Source organism: Nymphalis io, chromosome 17 (assembly GCF_905147045.1).
Source record: "Nymphalis io chromosome 17, ilAglIoxx1.1, whole genome shotgun sequence".
NCBI lineage: Eukaryota > Metazoa > Arthropoda > Insecta > Lepidoptera > Nymphalidae > Nymphalis > Nymphalis io.
In genome coordinates, this window is record NC_065904.1 from 3,370,431 (window position 1) to 3,391,265 (window position 20,835).

Below are 20,835 nucleotides of genomic sequence, written 5' to 3' on the forward strand. Positions count from 1 at the left end.
CAAAAATAGACATATCCTTTAAGGATAATAAGTTATATTTATAATAACTTTTTTTATGATTTACATGAGATTTGTGATTGTTCACCTACTTTTTTATCGTAATTCACACAGTTGTCCCCAATATTGGGGAGGTCACATTTTATTTCAAGTAGGTTTATTAACTGTAAAATATTGCATAACACCTGTAACGGTTTAATATTAAAAAAAAACTATCACGTATCTATTTCAATTTATTTTATGTCGGGGCTAAAAAGTATGAGCACTGAATTTTATTATTGCATTTATTGCAAATGCTAAAATCTAATTAAAAAAATAAAACAAAATTATGATAAATGTGTAAAAAGTTGGCAGCACTGATTTGGCGATGCTACTGCTAGATTTCTAACAAACTAACAATATAAAAAATCAACAAAAATACTATTATTATAAGTATTATTTATCTAAAAAAAACAGTTGGGTTATAAAACAATTTATTTATCTTGTACATACTGTACTTAAAATGTGTTTAAGTTGCCCCATTGTAGCTTATTACTATCATGTCCGAAATAATTGATTCGGAATCCAACAACCTCTGTACAACTGAGGACGCATTCGAAAAGTTTCAAGCAGTATCAATGTATGAAGCAGAAGAGTATATAACAGTCTCTGATGTTTTGTCGCCTCCGGGAACCGGCAATGATATATCTGACATTATAAAGGTGCCAGGTGACGAAGTCTCAGGACAATTACAAGATCCAAGTCAAACAGTAAACTCAATAAATGTACAAGAGTCTCCTGAAAGCAACACCACAGAAAACAATAAAGGTAATGTTTCTAAATGGAAAAGGAATAAAAAGAAATATGGCAAGCAGTATAGTAAAATTATTAAAAACGATTCCACCGAAACATCTATAACCACTTCTGTGAATGATAAAACGACATCTTCTTCAAAAATAGATAGTAACTTAAATTATGACATGATAATAGGAGAAGAAAACTCACAATTAGATTTGGTGGAAGAGTTAAAAGACCAACCCAATTCAAATAAAAATTCCAAGAAAAAATCCAAATGTTTGTCAACTTTAAATATAAAGAAAGGTTCTCACATTAAAATATTACCTAAGAGAGGTAGACCTCCAAAGCTTAAAAAAAAAAAGGATGATTTAATTGTTACGCTAGCTATTGATGGAAATAAAAAAGATAATCAAAAAAGAAGAAAAATTCTACCAGATATTTCTTTAACTTCTGAGCCTTTAACTAATTATGAAACAAATCTTGTTCCTAGAAGGAATTCTAGTAAAAATAAATTAGACTCGAAGAAATGTAAAGATAAAACTTTGAAAGATATTTTCAAGGAAGACAAACCAGAGAAAGTGAGTAGCTTAACTAATAATATTGAATTAAAAAATGATGATCTTAATGAGGAAGATATACCATTAGTAGCATTGAGTTCTAAGAATAACAAGATTGTCCATAGTGTTGTAAATAATTTAGAAATAAGCATAGATACAAAACAAAAATCATTAAATGATTCTGTTATTACTCATCCAGTTGATTCTGGTTTTTTGACTGCAAAATCTCCTAAAAAGCGTGGTAGACCAAAAAAAATGATAATGAATAATACTTCTGAAAGTAAATTAAATGTTATTAAAAAGGATTGTGAAAACAAGGTTGCTAGTATTGATGCTGAAAGCTTGCAAAACCTTAACAATGAGCCAGCTAAATCTGATTTATGTATTTCACAAATACAGGAACATCTTGTGCCTAAAGACTCTATTATAACACAGGATTTAGAAGAACGTTTACCTAATGAATGTCCTTCTAAAAGAAGCTTAAAAAAGCCAACTATGTCTGACTTTGAATATAACATTGACAGTATTGTTAAGCGTGATGATAAATCAGTTGAATCAGAATCGGAACATAGTGACATGATTGAATCACTTATAAAAGAATCATCCAGACCTGTACGTCGGAGAGCTAAAAAACATTTCGATTATGACGAAGGATCAGATGAGGATCCTTTTGCAAATATAGAATTATCTGATGATGATCTACCAAGACGAAAAAAAGGCAGTAAATGTTTTTCTGATGATGAGTACATCCCAGGGAATAAAAGGCAACAGATTGATTTATCAGATAGCGATATAGATGAAGACTTTGAAGAGTTTGCAAAACAAAAGAAAAAAAAAGTTAAGAGATTAGATGAAGGATCACCTAACAAAAGCCCAAAAAAAAGAGGAAGAAAACCAAATGGGGAAAAACTAAAGAGTGTTTTAAGAACTTCTGCGGACTGTGAAACACATGACAATGTCGAAATTAATGAAGAATTCATCCAAAAAGATGTAATTGAACAGAAACAAACAAATTCTTGGGATGGTAAAAATGAGTTTCAAAATTTCCTCGCTAAAATTGCCAAAGGAACTGATATAAAAATTAAAAAAGCCGAACCAATTGATATTGAAAAAACAGTGTTGCAAATACCAGTTCTTGAATCTACTACAGTCATGAAAACTGTAGAAATGTTCACTCAAACCAATATTACAACAAAGCCAGTTGCAGTCCAAACTAATACTTTATATGACATTCCTATGAAAGATCAAGTTGCTTTGACAGCAGAACAATCAGAGAAAGCATGTGAATTTTTATCAGGTATAGTAAAAACAACAGCAGAGCTAGGACAATTAATGACTCAAAAGTCTGAAGATTTTATTGAAAAAAAGATTAACACAAAAAATGTAACAGATACATTTAAAATGGATTATTGTGTCAAAAAATCATTTTTATTGTTTAAACTGGCGAAACACAACCTAATTCAGATGGAAGAAGATTTGTCAAAACATTATGAAGAATTTTTAAAAGCCAATGATTTATTAAAACATAGGGAAGAACAGAAAGTTATTGCTTCAACGTCAATTGTACACAGTGATAGTGATTGCGAAATTGTTGAAGAGCCACCAGTGAAGACAGGAATAGAAAAACCAGCATTTAACCCTAAAACTGTTTTTCTTAATAAGGAATTGTCAATAAAAATAACAAAAAAAACAACTGAAAAACCAAAGCCCAAAGAGAATTTAAACATAAAAGGAAGGCATACAGTTTGGATTAATGATTCAATAATGATTAAAAAAGTTAAACCAAATCAGTCTTTTTTAGCCCAGGACAGCCGAAATAAAAAACCACCTGATACTTTTGTAACAGTGCAAATGGTAAGTAATTTTTTTAAGATGCATGAACGTCAAAAGGCAGTACAAATATGTGCACCATATGTCAAAAATCAGGGATTTGGTAGCCAAACATTTTTATGTTATTATTTTGCTGAAAAACCAACTAATTTTCTTGAGGATTCTCAAATGTCATATAATGAACCTATAGCAGTACCTGTTGCTGAATCAGAACCAAACTCTATGAATGAAAACAACTTAACATCAGATTTAAATAAAATGTGTCCCCAGTCACTATGTTTAATTTGTACTCAAATAATACAGAAACATATGTACTACTCAGGATATCCTGCTTTGGTGCCTCAGTGCCTCGAAGCCTGTGAGAACAGTGTTGAAAATATACAAAATCAAACTGTTAACTTAACAGTTTCTTCACTTAAAACGCTTTGCTACAAAACAATTTATAAATTAATGTACAATCTAAACTTTTGTGACAGTGAAGTTAAGACAGTACTTGTATGTGAAAAGCAGCAGAATAATATATGTGAAAAAAACAAAATCTTATTTGACATCAAAATGGCGAACATTTCGAAAAATAGTGTAAAACCTCTATTTTCTATTTGTGTAGACTTATTACAAAATTGCTTTAGAAATGAAACTATTTGTAAAAAACCAACTTTGTTATACCATCCTCATTCATTAAAAGATATAGTGTTTAAAAGGTTTAAAAGCATTTACTACAATAACATGGAAAATATTTTTAAAGAGAGCAATTCAAAAGGTAGATATGAAATAAAAACTTTAACAAAAATATGTATTGACTCAATTGTATCAATTATAAATGACAACACAATCTTTGATATGAGTGATGCACATATATGCAATCAAAGTAATAATTCAAATACTTGTAATGTAATGTCTTTAAATTATCTGTGTTTAAATAAAGTAAGTGCCTTACTAAATCAACACCATGAATATGATAATGTTCAAGCTGATGGTGAGGCACCATTAAATTTCTATATAGAAAAGGTTAATACAGTGTCAGAAGATGTATTTTTAGAGGATAATTATCAATATCCTGAAAATGTGAAGAACATAAGTGATCAATATATATATGCTGAAGAACATAATTTCTCTGATAATGAGGAATTAATTAATTATGATTGTGAGTCCAGAGAAGATGACAATAATTGGGCATCACAAGTTCAGATGCAAGAATTGCGCTCCTGTACAGATTCAATGGTTACACAAGAATACGAAAAAAGTCAAGACCCAGATATTTGCCGAATCAATATTAAAATAGAACCTATAGAAGATTTATCCGAAAGCATTATCGAATCTTCTACGATAAAAATTGAACCTGTGGAAGTAGAAGAAACTCATTTTGCACCATTAGATATTATTACAAAGCAAGAAAATGTCATGTCTAATTCTTCAAATAAAGAAGTTATTCTAAGACAAGACAGTAACAGTTACGATGTTGACGCTTTTGAAGCCTTTGTTAGTTCAAATAAAATGATTTTATCTATGTGTAGCATTGAAGATGAAGACATTTTTACACAAAGTACTTCACGAATCCGTAGACACTATGAGCCAGATTCTGATGATACTGAAACTTATACAGATACAATGAATTTACTAGTACCACAAAATGTAGATACAGCTAAAGGAAGACTTATGGAAAGTAGTTCAGATGAAAGTATTAGTAAAAAAATTGACAAAAGAAAAATAGAAAAACGAAAAGTTAAACTTAAAAGAAGTAAAAAAGATAACGTACCACCTACGAAAGAGAAGTTAGTTCTCAACAATGATGTTGCTATTTTAACTAGAAGAATGCGGGATAAAATTAGACAAGTAGAAAAAAATAATCAGTCTTCAGAGTCTGAATTGGAGGACATGGATTTAAATCTGAGGAAGGATAAAGCAAGAAACATTGATAAAAACAAAAAAATTAAATCACTTAATAATGATTTACCAGAAAAAGAAATACAATGTAATGATGTAGATTCTACCGAAAAACTTGATGACAATTGTATAGATAATAAGGGAAATGAAAATATAAATATTCATATTGACACTAGCAATAATAAAACATTAGACAATAAAAGTGAAAAAAATGTAAACTTAAACGCAGACAGTATTGAACCGGTTCATGTAAATGAGTCGTTATCGTCATTGAATAAGTTAGATGAACCCATTGAACTCATCGAATGTCAACCTACAATAGATAATATATTAGAAAATGATATTGAAGATAACTATGGCTTTGAAAATGAGTCAAGTTCAAAAGTAAAATTGAATCAAATCGCCACAGTTCCATTTATTGATCGCCATGGTTGGAAGTGTTACCCCATTGATGGTAAAGATGGCAAAATTTATCAGTGTGCTTATGTTTCAATAGACAAACTACCAGAATCGTTTGTAGAGACATATCTCAGATATCGGGATATAACTGACAAAAATAAGGATGATGCAGAAGTGGACAAGTATGTTAATTTTATGTAATGAATTACGTAATTTTTCGTGTATATTTTGTTACTTAGATATATGTAAGTAAGTTATATGTCTACATGTTTTAATTTTCATATTACAGATTAACAAATTTAAATTCATTACATCATGCAATGCATATCCAACCAAAAGATAATATAGAAAAAGTAAACAGTAAAAACAATTGCAATGAACCAGCAAAAGAATGCATCCCTCAAGAGAATTTACAAACTCAAGTTAAAATCGAAACACACAATGAGCTCTCACCTTCAGAAGATGAAAGGGAAGATTTTAAAGATAATGCTTCTCATTTTGTAAGTACAATTGTTTTTTTTTAAGAGTTACAATTGTTTCTTCTTTATAAGAATATACATGTAATAATTCCTTAAAAAAATCGTTTGTCGTAAACGATTCTTTTAATGTTGCAATAATACGCGTAAACATTAGCAGCGGTTTAGTAAAAAAATCATATTTATAACTACAATTATTTATATATTCAGGCGCCGAAACCAAGCTCCGATAATTTTTTGGCAAAAGATTCGCTAATGGACGATGACAGTGAATCAGAAAAGCTTGAAGGTAAGGAATCGAACGCGGAAGCAAATGTTGTTGACGAAATCAGTCATAAAACTAGAGCGGGGCGTTTGTTAAAATCAAAAGATAAGATCAAGTTGAATCCTGAAGATTTGATGCTTACTGCTGACAAAATGATGAATAAGGAATTAGCGCTGCTACACGCCCCCGTTCAACTGAAAGAAGAAATAGAAGATAAAAAAGACTTTATAATTAGGCCTACCAGAAGTTCTTATGTAAGTATATTAGAGAAAGGAGTTAATATAACACTATAATATATTATATTATATTTCATAATATATTAACCTTATACAGAGAAATGCAACTAAAATACATGTAATAAAAGAATCAAAGGGAGAAGATGACTCATCATCGGAAGAGGAAAAGCAATGGTTTACGACTAAGGAAAAACTTTTGAAAAGATTAGGAAAGAAACAAGAAGTTCCAAAGTAAGAAAACATTTTTTTTCTAAGAAAAACAACGTCGACAGTGTATCATGCAGCTATTTTATTTTTAAGTGTCAGTGACAATTTTAATATTTTGAAAGTTTGGGCGTAAAAGATTTAAAGGCGCAAATCGCTTATTCCTCAGTACTATCGTTATTAATGTTGAGTAGAATTTGAGTCACGATCATAAAATTGTTTTTGAATAGTTTATATTCGCTTACTATGGAAATAAATGATATCCATCCATATAAGACTGAGATTTTCAATTCATATTTCTAATTAATTATTTTTTTACTCCAGCGAGGACGACGCGAAGCGTGTGAAGCTCGTGAACGAGTTCATCGAGAAGCGTGGGGACGGCATCGAGACCAGGCAACGCGCGCGACCGCGACGACGCTCGAACAAGAAGCTGCTCGAGCGACGCAAGCAGATGAAGTTAGTTTCAACTATGGAATGGAAACAATATTATAATTGCGATATAATGCTATAAAAATATTGAAATTGTTGAAATGAAACATACTTATATACATAGTCTATAAAGAAACAACTGTGACCATGAAATGACATAATTAGACCTCTCTGTGCCAAACGTGATAAACACCATGCTTGGTAGCGAGAGGTGGAGATGCTCTCCTTCTGCGAAAATGACATGTCGTAGAAGGCCGCGGGGGGAATTGGCGCGTGAGGATATGGCCTTCGCTAACCCACTTCACTGAAGGAGACTGGGGAAAAGGCATCGGCGCTATGCGCACCTTCTCCTCCCGCCGTAAGTGTTGCCGGGGCTAGGGGGTTTCTGTATCCCGAGAACCCCCAAGGATTTGGAGGCCCGCAGAGGCAGGCCAACCGTCGGGGCGTCACGGTAGTATGCACAAGCGATCCCGTGACATCCCTCGAAGAGGCGGTGCGGGTACCGCTGGTTTTTTAGTGGGTATTACGTATGAGCAGCGCCGGTGAGTCCCACATACGTTCCCACTTCACGTGGGGGGAAGCGCGTAAATGCGTTTTACCAGCGTGAAAAAAGGCTTAAAGCGAAACTTGCGATATATTACTGAATAATTCCGCCCATATGATCCGACAAAAAGAAAGTTTGTGAGTTGTTTCATACCTATAAAATATCGTAAACGTAGTATGTATTGTTCAGCAGTAGAACTAGCGAGTAACCCAGAAGGGTTAAAACAAAGCTCTACCGGTGCTCTGTAAATTGGATCTCTTGTCTTTTATCTTCCTTCAAATGAATATACTTATGAATATTTATAGATAGATAGGTAACAAAAGTTCTAACCCCATACAATGAATTACGGCTGACAGCTGTGTACCTTTGTGTCTTTAACAGCTACATTTTATTTACACGAAACAATTAAACACATACAAAAATAATATAACACAATAATAAAAATATATTATATTTCAGGATACTTTCAAAGGAACTGTTTGGAGATGAAAACTCACATTCCGGCAAGAAATACCAATCTCAGACTAACATGAGCAAGGGTCGGCGAAACATAAGGAAGGTATAACATACTTTTTGTGTTACACTTAATAATTCATTATATTTTTTTTCAATACAAGGACTTATTATGTACAGTATTGAGAGCGCATTACAAATTTATTAATTTATAAAGAAAAATAATATGGAGTCTAGACTAGAAATTATATCACGCAGGCGAGTGCGTGTGAGGGAGACGGGGCATTAGGTGCTCTGTCATCTTCTGTATAATGCAAAATATTTTTCATTATGTTTGGTTAAACTCTAAAAATGTTTTAGCCATTTAAGTATTTATTAAAATATTCCTTATCATAATAGTAGTATGCTATTCTTATATGCTATGATGATTTATTCGTATTTTCGAGATATCGTAAACAGTTAATTTTTATTTAAAGGTAATTGATAAGAAATCATTGGGACGTAGCACTGTTTTGGCGAACATGGAGGAATTTGAGAGAAAACAGAGACTGAGTCAACGACAAGCTCAACTTGTAAGTAATGTTTTTATTAAACTGTCAATGCCTTTTTTCGTTATAGTTTATAAAATACTTATGAACCATTTTGTTGCGTGGATTACCGGCATAATAGAATACTCCCTTCCTAAGAGGCTACTGAGGTAATAAACGATAAGTAACATCATACAGACAACAGTGCAGACTTTTAGAACTTTTTTGTAACGTTTTGGTAACTTTAAATACTCGGTACTCGGGCTCTTTAAGCTGGATTATGAGGGATTCTTACCCTCTAAAACAACTACGATGGTTATCTTTGGTACGATTCGTAGCGACTGAGGGATCGTATAGATATAAAACGCCACTCCTTTCGGCTCTACACAGGGAGCGAAGGTGATCTCGCCCCCCCCCCCCCTGCCTCGCTAGTGCATATGGCAGCATAAGCCATTCCGGCTGCCATCCTTATCAGGGTCTGAAATAGGACACGCGTTACAACCTATCTTTTAGGTACCGGGCGTCGAGGCTGTAGACTTGTAGAACTTAATTTATGTTACCAACTAGTTTAGTGAAAATATGACTCGAAGCCTGAAACCATTGATATCTTTTATATAAATACTATACGGCTAAGTGAATTAAACGGTATTAACAGATTCATATTCGATAGCCGACTTGGGCGTAATGCAATCGTTTTATATCTGTTTGGATAAAGGATGTAGGTTATACGACATTAACTTGAGGAGTCGTTTTCAATTTTATCTCATATTTTCGTAGAGAGAAGTCCTCGGTTGCGAAGAGGGAGTGAACGTGGTGGTCATCAACGACGAGCTCTGTCTAGAATACGACTTTCAAGAGCTTCGGCCAGTCGTGTCGGTCCACCCATTCTTCACGAAAGTCATGAAGGCGCACCAGGTGAGCTGATAATAGGTTTGATAAACTCCAATAGTAAATGCTTATAAATAATATTTTGGAAATGCCACCCGGTACGAAACGGTTCGGCGCTCATGCCACTTAAATGCTCCACAACGGGCTGGGGGATACACAAAATGCACTTAGAAGTTTCCCCAGGTATTATCCACCTTCGGTTAAAGTCCAGTGGGGGGGTGTGTTTGTCTGTGGCAGTACGAGGGCGTGAAGTTCATGTGGGACGCGTGCTTCGAGAGCGTGGCGCAGGCGGCGAGCGGCGGCGGCGGCGGCGGCGGCAGCGGCGGCGGCGGCGGCGGCGGCGGCGGCGGCGGCGGCGGCTGCATCCTGGCGCACTGCATGGGGCTCGGCAAGACGCTGCAGGTGCTCGCGCTGCTGCACACGGTGTGTACGACGCACGCACTCGCACTCACGCATACATACGTACATACACACATACATACATACATACATACATACATACATACATTTACTCACTGTCTTCTTATTTAGTAATTCAATATTTTACTAATTGTGGAATCCTATTTTTGTTTTAGTTACATGTTATATGATACTCAATACAGTAAGACATATTTGTTATTAACTGTTGGATTACCGAATAAATAAATCAAATTGAAGTATTTCGAATATAAAATCATAATTGTAATAAAACGAGAACTATATGAACTGTTTACGTGAATAAATTGAACTTACCGACTGCGCGTGATGCCGCGCTTACACCCGTTTCAACAGCTCGGCGTTAAATCGTAGCTTACGGTCGCACGCCCACCATTTGTATGTATTTTTTGGCATCAAACTAAACGTTCAATTTGTTCTGGGTGTAGGTAGTATGATCAAAGGGCCTAGATAGAATCTGTAAATTATACATCACGTTGATTTAAAGCAAGCTTTCAATTCTCGATTTTAAGTTAAAATACTAAAATAGATAAGAAAGACTGCCACTTTTCAAGTCGAATTCAATTTTATTTTTGCCTTTGTCAGCGACCACGTGATTATTGATGTGTTTTGTTTTCGATGATAATATAAAATATCAGCGAAAAATCAATAAAGTGGACTGAAAGTATCATTAAATTATCACTTTTCCATCTTACTTAAATATTGAATTATACAGGCATTGCTAATATTCCTTAGAAAAAATATATTGGAACCATCAGAACGTATATATTCAAAATAGTTTTCAATTTATTGCTTAACAACAAATATCGGACAATTAAAATCGAACTCGCTATTATTAAAGTCTCAGTAGTTCAATGTGAATTTCGATTTTAATTTATATGATAAATAATCTTGCTTTAGATGTATTTGTTGTATAAACATGTCCATTTGTAAATTATGTGTTGCCAATAATTAAATGAATAAAATTAGGTGCTGACCCATCCAAAGGTGGGAATGCGTCGAGTGCTAGTGTGCTGCCCTCTATCTACTGTGCTCAACTGGGTGGACGAGATCAACAAGTGGATCGGTCCAGTGACCGACAAAATCAAGGTATAAAAATAAAAATTGTAAACAATTATAGTTCTTAAATTTTATTCCCATGACATTGGCCTTGTAAGAAATGTTACCCATTGCCAACCTTGGGAATTAAGATGTTATGTCTCTTGTGTCTGTAATTAAACTGGCACTTTTACACTTCAAACCGGAACACAACAATACAAAGTACTGCTGTTTTGTGGTAGAATATCTGATGAGTGGGTGGTACCTACCTAGAAAAGCTTGCACAAAGCTCTACCATCAGATATTTAATAATATTAAAAATAACTATCAATCGTTAATTTTATTCATGTAATATTTAAGTTTTTCGAGTGATTAGAAATAAATGTATCATCTTCGTATGAAATGTATGGGCGGGTATTCAAGTATTGTAGGCAATAATTTCTTTTTGTTTTGTTGTTTATTTTCCTCTGTTTTATATATTTTATAACAGCATTTGTAATTTCGATAACAAGATTCTGGTAAATAGCATATTCAAAAAAAGTGGTGTATGTCCCTCCCGGTTACTTTGCCCTTAGTATATTTTTTGTTATGAATATTATATACCTGAAATTTAACTCTATAGTTTATTTGTTTTCAAGCAACGCAATATAAAAAGGAAGCTCCAGGTATAACTATTTTGATTTGGTTATTTTTAGTGTAAATTGGATTTTTCAATGCATAGCCACACGCATTAACTTTTCTCAAAGAGTGTTCGGGTAACCTGCCTTACAACCCTTTTTATAGGAATGAATCTTTAATAAATAAAAACTAAAGAGACCAAGCACTATGGTATTGATGCTTTGACGATGGTGCTTACAGACACCTTTTGAATACAAATGGTAGGGACAAACAATGTATTTAAGCTTATAATAAATATATGATTATATATTTTCTTAAAGGTATTCGAGCTATCGAAATTAAAAAAGACTTATGAACGCGCCTACCAGCTCGAAGACTGGTTCAAAGGTGGTGGAATTTTCATTATCGGCTACGAATTATTCCGTAGTCTAACGACACTCGACCCGATGCTCGACAACGTGAGACCTACAATCGTGAAGAAGATCAGAATGGCGTTGCTGGACCCGGGACCGGATATGATAATATGTGACGAGGGGCATTTACTCAAAAACGACTGTTCCGTCCTCGCTGTGGCGATGAGCCGGGTCGTCACCAAGCGGAGGATCATACTAACCGGTACACCCATGCAGAATAACCTACGGGAATATTATTGTATGGTCAATTTCGTCAAGCCTAATCTGCTTGGAACGTATTCGGAGTACTCCAATCGGTAAGTCGATTACTTAATGAAAATTTAAACATTGAACATCTAATAATATTTGTAACTGATATACAGAATTTAATCAAATCGATTTTCGTTTATAACAGGTTTGAAAATCCCATAATGAATGGCCAGCATAGAGATTCGAGAGAAGAGGATATTAAGCTAATGAAGGCGCGAACTCATATACTTCATAAAGTACTTGAAGGCTGTCTGCAACGGCAAGAGGCGTCGGTGCTGTACCCTTACCTGCCAAAGAAATATGAATACACGGTATTCATAACGTTGACCGAGTGTCAAAGGGAATTGTACAACCATTACCTCTCCAATTGTACAAAAGAGACCAAACAGAGTGTTCTTAAAGACTTCCACGTACTACAAAAGATCTGGACACACCCCCAGGTGCTGCATAACTTTTTAACGAGGGCACGAGATGATGGAACCGATACCAAAATTAAAGGTACATAATTAAATACTTCCTAAGTAAGAATAAAAAGTGAAAAAAGATATTAAATCTCGATAAAAAACAAATAAAAACCAAACAAAAATTCTTTCACCAAAGGTTGTCTGTGAGAGATCGCTACAAGCGATAAGACCGCCTTTGCGCACCATTTTTTTTTCTTTGATTGTTTCCTATTTCTCTTATACAAGTTGTGCTTATGTTGTGCAATAAGTATTAAATAAATAAAATAAAACCTATTTATAGTTTAAAGAACACAGTACATAATGAACGTTTAAATAAATTAATAAATACATCTCTAACACTTCCAATGTTCGACCGCAGTGGAGAAGTTAGAGGACGACCTGGCGCGCGAGGACCTGGGCGCGTCGGAGGACGCCAAGCCCGGCACCACGGACACGTGGTGGCTGCCGCACGTGGCGCCCGACCAGCTGCACGCGCTCCACAGCTCCTACAAGTTCCTCGTCGTGTTTCGCCTGCTCGACGAGTGCGTCGCGCTCGGCGACAAAGTGTGAGTCGCCCGACTTTATACCGTACCTTCGGAATCGATCTATGGCTGCCACTAACCATTAGTTCTTGTCTCGAGATGTAGTAAAGTAACAGATGTGTATGAATAAAGAACAAGACTGTGTATGTCCCACTGCTGGGCTCAGGCCTCCTCTCCCTTTTTGAGGAGAAGTTATGGAGCTTGTTCCACCACACTGCTCCATTGCGGCTTGGTGGAATACACATGTGGCAGAATTTCAGTGAAATTAGACACATGCAGGTTTCCTCACGATGTTTTCCTTCACCGTAAAGCACGAGATGAATTATAATGACAAACCGAGTATACCGAGATGTAGTAACCGTACGAAAAAATAATAAAGAAACCGAATGTGAATACGATGTTTATACGTACGGAAACCCACGGTATCGAACGAGGCTTGCGTGTGTAACTAATGAAGCTCGTTGCACCGCGCAGGCTGATCTTCTCGACGTCGCTGTACACGATGGACGCGCTGGAGTACTTCCTGCGGCGCGAGCGCGCGTGGGCGCTGGGCCGCGACTACTACCGCCTGGACGGCTCCGTGCCGGCCGAGGTGCGCCAGAAGTGGTGCCGCGAGTTCAACGCGCCCAACAACGTCACCACCAGGTCCCGACTGACCAGTTTAAACGATCTTTAAACGTTGCTTAGTGAACTCGGCATCTAGTTAAGTGTCATTCGCGATAACCATCTCCTCAGTGCTCATTGTATTCGATATGAGACTATATAGATCATAATAATATGTATTTTTTTTCATCGATTTTCATGCAAATAATTGAATTACAATTAATAAGAGAATGTTTAATTTACTTGTAAAATGACAATTTATTAAAATATATTTTTATTTAATGTGAAATGTATATCCTAAATGAAAGTTATTGTATGCAGGTTATTTCTAATATCCACACGAGCGGGTTGTCTCGGTCTCAACATGACGGCAGCTAATCGTGTCATTATCCTGGATACGTCGTGGAATCCGGCTCACGACATACAGAGCATATTTCGCGTTTACCGCTTTGGACAAAAGAAAGACTGTTATATATACCGTCTTGTAGCTATGGTGAGATCTTTGTTATGTATTACTTTTACGATGTAATTTATTCATGTCACACATCATAATATGTATTTGGGCTTTATTATATTCGGTTAATATTGTAAACACGAAGACATCAATGCACAGTATTTCTCGTTTTTTAGTATAGTATATAAATGCACACAAGAAAGTGTGACGTTAGCGTGGTTTTATATAAAATTTTAATTGAATACGAAGAGAACTCAGTAGTATTACAATAATAAAGGCATAGTTATCATTAAATCATTACCATTTTAAAATACATTGTGCACATTCAGGGCTCGATACCATATAAAGTCGCGTAGAACGAAAAAATCAAATGTAATTTTCACACTAGGGTACCATGGAGCAGAAGATATACGAGCGGTCGGTGACCAAGCAGGCGGTGGCGTGTCGCGTGGTGGACGAGCAGCAGATCGACCGACACTACAACATGTCCGATCTCTCCGAGTTGTACAAGTCCGTGTAAAACTTTTTCTGGTGTACACGTAATAACGTAGCGAGCTTCTAACGGTACCGCGGCGCAGACTGGACGCGGCGGGCGCGGGCGTGGCGGCGGGGCTGGCGGCGGGCGTGCGCGACGCGGCGCTGCTGCGCGTGGCGCGCGCGGACGAGGCGGGCGCGGCGCTGCACGCCGTGCACGAGCACGACTCGCTGCTGCGCGGCTCCGGCGAGAGCGGCCTGCCCGAGGACGAGCGCGCCGCCGCCTGGATGCAGTTCCAGCAGGAGCACGCCGCCAACCACACCAGTACGTCGCCGCCTTATATGTCGTGCCATCGTTTCGTTTCGGACTACAATCTATGCATAAAAATGTATTACTAATATTTACAACGTGCCTTAGTTTTAAATGTTATGTGTTGACTTAATAAAAGTAAAGAGAAAAGTCAATCGGCAAGTCGACTTCCCTCCTCGATTCTCGATATATCTCACTAAGCTCACTCGATGCCTTTAATGTTTTTTTGATTTTTTTTTTGTTTTAGCAATAAAAAATATTGAGATCGATCTCTTGATGGCAAAACAGACCGAAAAAAAAATCGTACCTAAAATTGAAACTCGGTCGCAAGCAGACGCTGATAAATCTAAAAATATACAAGAAGGAAAATGTAAAAGAGAAAAAACGAACTGTACGACAACTAGCTATCTAGACTCACAGCCATCGACAAGTCGACAATCAGAATCTGCTCTTAATCCAGAAACCGAAGAGTCGATGATAAAAAAAATAATGAGTATTCTTATCAAACATAACTTTCACAGTACTAAAACTTCAGAAGAAATATCGGATTTAGTAGTAGATGTCCGAAAAGTTGTGGCTAATGCTAATAAAGAATTTCTTGATGATGTTAATCCCTTGGCTGCAAGTATCGCTAAGGTTTTATTAGAAAGCGAGGCTTTACCCATACCGGAATCGAACGACGTAAATCGTAATAATGATGTTTCTGATGTTTTGATTTGTGACGAAGATATACGTGCTGTTGAAAGCGACGATAAAGATACAGCTAAACAAGAACACTACGATAGGAAACGACGAAAAGAGCGAAGACAATCAGACGAGGAATACGTCCCTGAAAAAAGTCGAAGGAAAAAGAAAGTAATATCTAGTGAAAAACCAAAGAGAAAGAAAACAAATGAAAAAAATGATTTCATTCTATTTGATAACAGCTTATTTAACAATTCTGAAATCCAACAAACAGAAATTGAGACTGGATTAATCGAATCAGAAAAAAGTGTATCCACGGAACAGGAAATGCCTAATAATAATGCAACTACCGAAAGAATATTAACAAAGCAATTGATAAAAGAAGAGACGATACAAGTGGAAATGTCTCAAAGTAAAAAATCAGTGGAACAAATCAAAATTAACGACAGCTGTATAGCTGTTGAAAGCATTATTCTAAGTGATGATGACGATGAACCATTAGCTGCAATAAAACCTACGGAAAATGTAAACATGGATAATTTAAAAGGAAATAAAGATGACAAAGATGAAGATGACGTAGTAATACCACTACATCCAACATTATTAACTAATAAAAACTTTATTAAAATTGTAGCCCATACATATTTGAGTGGAAATCCAATGTTGGATGAAGATGCGGCGATTCTTGCAGCTCAATACAGTGCGTTAAAAGCTTTTAAAGAAGTTAAATCGACTGGAAAACAAATTACCAGCGGCCCCCTATATGATATTGCAGTACAGGTTTGTAGCAATTAGATTTCTTGATAATCATTATATGTTCAAAAATGTATGAATTTTCACACTCCTTATCATATTTTTTTAGGTTTTGGGGAAGAATTTGTTGAAGAAATTACAAACTTTGCGCAGTGGTGTAAAAGATTTTCCTATATCGATTGAGCCAGAAAATACTAACAACCAAAATGACGTATCAATTAAATCTCCCAGCGAACCAAAACTAAGAAAGGATACCGTAACCGTAACGAAGACAAAAAATTCCATCAAAAACAAACAATCGGTTAAGCAACGACAATCTCTAATAAATAATACTCAGGACTGTAAAAGGGGAGAAGTTGATTTAAACCAGTTCGGAACACGACCTGAAGCTGTACCTATCGCGTCCGGTTCGCATAGTGTAGTTCCTGTTGGAATGTGAGTACTTTATATGTTATAATTAATTTATTAATGATCTTATTCACCTTAATATTTGGATTTGAGAGTTTTAATATGTTTAAAGAAAAGTTAATCGATTCTAAAATGTTCTAATATAAGTTTTCTTTTTTACTAGATTCAGAGGTCCTGCTTCCATTCATACAAACGAGCCGCCATTGCAAGACGAATGTATTTTACCCGACGATGACGATGACGATGTCATGATAACCCCACTAAATACAAAAGCAACTTCCGTAACTCCATCCATCTGCGAAAATAATATGACTAGGCGAAATTCACAGAAACTTTTAGTCAATGCGGTCGTAGCGGATAGCCCCAAAATAGAACAAACTACGAAATATGTATTAATGCCGAGCCCTGTCAATTTAATAGTTACACCTATTTCAACGGTTGTTACAAAACCAACAACAACGGATAATGCAAAGGTAGGTCACGCAGTAGAAATCACTAATCCAGGGATATCGAAGCTGAGTGATACGATATGTTTAGATAGTGATGACGATGATATTATGTCAGATGTCAGTAATGTCAATCCAGTTCGAAAAGAACAGAAAACGACACCTTTAGAAAAAAGTGTTACCATACCCGATAATGTTTCTACGAAAAAACCTTTTGTGGAGTCTCGTGCGGATATACCAATTAACAGTCTAACAAGATTAAACAAAAAAAAAATCGACATTCCAGTTTTGAAAGAACCTTCCAAAAACATGCATTCTACTAAAAATGCCAAGGAACGTGTAGGACCTTCACCAACTTCTAATAAAGAGTCACAAAAAGAACTTCAGAAAACAAAATGTAAGCCCGGGGATTTTTTAAGAATAACAAAATCGGGCAAAATTGAAGTGTTAAAAAGAACTAAACACATTTCAGCTTCTGTTTCCTCATTTACACTAAACGAAGCTCTGGGACAAACTTCTGCAGATTCGGAAAATATTACAGATGATTGTCAGATTATATCTCCAGAAGTAGTTGAAAACATCACAGAGAAAATAATTACTAGGAGTCCTAAAATAGTAACAGAGAAAACAAAACCCAAAAATACGAAAGAGATTGAGAAAAGTACAAATAGTATTCACTCTAAAACTAAAACACCAGATCCACTCTCAGTGCTTAAAGATATAATACATATACCATCCGGTACGCATGAGAAGGTAGAAGAGAAAACTGAAGTGAGTAATGCAAATAATAAAATAGATCTTACAGTTACAAGTAATAAAGTGTCCATGATTGCTCCATCGACGAGCAAGCAAGATGTGAAAAATGACAAATCTATTACGAAAAGTTGTATAAATGCCGAGAAAAATACTGCGAAATCATATGTTTCCATTGCAAAAATCATAGAAACACGTCAGCCGACGAGTAAAATTAAAAAGGTTGAAATGAAAAACACAGGAAAAAAACATGACGACAAGAATAAAAATAATAAAATAGACCTCACCTCTTGTGACATCGTGTTTAATAACACTCCGTCGACGAGCAAGAAAGAAGATAATATGAAAGTAATCGATCTAACAAATAATGTTCCCGTAACAGATGACGCGGACAAGAGAATTGTAATTAAAAAAAAAGATTTCGCCGCAATTGCTGGCATTTCGAAAGATGTAATTATAAACAAAATGGGCGAATTATTGAACAACTCGAAAAATACTCCGACAAAAGAAGTGACGTAAGTATCTATACAATTTTTATTTTTCATATTATACATTCTTATACGATAAATATTTCTTTATCGCTCATTAAACGCTATTAAATACAACCTATAACATTTAAAAAAATTACAGAAAAGTATTAAATAATAAAAATAAAACAAGTACAAGAAAGAGCGCCACTCTGACTCTACAAAAAGTAGCTACAAGTGAAAGCTTAAAGCGTACATCGCCCTGGCAGGATTCTGCTATTAAGAAGATAAAACAAGAATCTACAAGTGAGTTAAAATATATTATAACAAAATATATAAAAATAATAAAACCTATTTAATATTTATATTTTCTACTGGCATCTATATTTTTGATAATTGGTTATCAGCGACCAATAGACACAAATAATATAATGATGTACTGTAAGGATTGTCACATCCGTTGTACCTGTAATAAAACTGTCATAAAACGCCCTAGTGATTCCGCCACAGGCATAGCTGTCTAGTATTGTGACACATTGCCATCGTTAACATATTATAATTTTGTTGTTAGTATATAAATGAACACAGTGGATTAGCTATAAACTTTACTACCGAGGGCAGAAAACACTCCAGTTGTCATGGAAAAATTTACATTGTTAATATAACCGACAATTTAGGTGTATAAACATAAATAGTTGGTTATATATTTAATTTAATAAATAGAGTTAATACCTTATTTTCGGATTTTCTCGGTAGTATCTAAACCCCAAATTGATAGCAGAGTTACACTCAATTTACTTCTGTAACATGACGATTCGAATATGTTTTTAATAATAGAAGCCTAATGTAATAAATAATATTTAGATTTTGATACATAGTCCAGAATGAAAAGGATCATGTAGCAAATACGATTGTTGCAATCAATATATTTTTAAGTTCATTTTACTGTTTAAAATTTATTAAATACTGACGAAAAAAATAAGATATACTTAGAAAGTAGCCATGGATTTTATGAAATCGTCGTTGATTTAATGTTAGGATGTTTCAAATGAGAAGTCTTAAAACCATAATTTAACAGGCTCATCCTGTTAATTTATGATTTAAAACTGGTTTTAAGACCTCATTTCATAAAAACTTTTGCATAAATACAGACTGTATACTAAAATTTTGTTTCAGAACCTATGTCTCTGAAAGACTTCAATCTGGACGACTTTGAAGACATCATAGAGTTAGAATAACAAATTATATATTTCGTATATAATACGCTTTGTCATAATCATGACTGTGGTACATATTCAGTTTTATGATAATAAAATAAGTAATAGAAGAAATAAGTAGTATTTATGACTCATATCGTTTTATTTAATGTTTGTATGTTTCCTTTTCTCAAGAATGATGAATGATTTTTGATTGTGATACAAAATATTTTATGTTAAAGAAATAATTTTTTATTTAGTTTATGATTATTATTTCACTTTTTATAGTACTATCGTTTCATAAGATAAAAAATATAATTAGGAGTAGATAATATTAGCCTTCCTAACAGCTATTAAGTACTAATTTTTAAAGTGTTGTTGAATGTGATTCTATTTTTTATTTAAAATGATTATTTGGTGCCAGCTAAATTTGTTTTGTTAAACAGAAGTAAATATTATCGGTGTTTTCAGGTGTAAGATCTTCTTATCATCATTGATATTTTATTCCATATTAATTACACATTGAACAAACAGGAAAATGTTTGCTTGAAATATGTTAGTGTAAATCTTTAAAGTTATAAAAATAGAAAGAGAACATAAAATATAAGTCAGTCAGGGCGTTGTGTCGCCCCTTTATTATATATACAATTAAGATATAGATGACATGTTTATGTAAAAGTAAGATTTATGTTTATAATCTTTGAAAAGAATTAAAGATATTATTTCATATTTTATTTTATTTCACACCAGCGATCAATCTTGCCGAAGTTAAAATCGTTTTATCCTTAACTCCTATCTAAGATGCCATCAATTTAATTTAATACCCAATTTATCGTTTTAATGATAGTCTTAAGCATTGCTAAAATTATAAAACAAAAGGCAGATTGAGTGCGCGGATTTCTACAGTGCTGATACGCACACAATTCGAATTTCTAGCCGTATAATTTTCGTTCAGCGCGCTCCATTTGCCTTTTATTTTTAATCTGTCAAGCATTCTCCCAGAATATCCGTTCTGATTTATATTTAAACTGTGGTTTTGACTAGTATCATAATATTTTTTCATTTTATTGTTCTGGTCGA

General features: G+C 34.7%; 1 protein-coding gene across 1 annotated transcript; it reads left to right on the plus strand.

The window, feature by feature from the left end:
- Positions 1-367: 367 nt before the first annotated feature.
- LOC126774938 (uncharacterized) lies at positions 368-20,482 on the plus strand. The gene is made up of 23 exons (XM_050496599.1): positions 368-5,626; positions 5,734-5,944; positions 6,131-6,439; positions 6,519-6,652; positions 6,950-7,084; positions 8,061-8,160; positions 8,531-8,626; positions 9,359-9,496; positions 9,707-9,892; positions 10,874-10,993; positions 11,581-11,607; positions 11,881-12,269; positions 12,368-12,720; positions 13,045-13,231; positions 13,682-13,852; positions 14,132-14,303; positions 14,653-14,774; positions 14,843-15,063; positions 15,296-16,512; positions 16,595-16,920; positions 17,057-18,607; positions 18,723-18,865; positions 19,736-20,482. The coding sequence occupies exons 1-23, from the start codon at positions 537-539 to the stop codon at positions 19,795-19,797; spliced, it is 11,460 nt and encodes a 3,819-aa protein (XP_050352556.1). The 5' UTR covers positions 368-536; the 3' UTR covers positions 19,798-20,482.
- Positions 20,483-20,835: the final 353 nt, after the last annotated feature.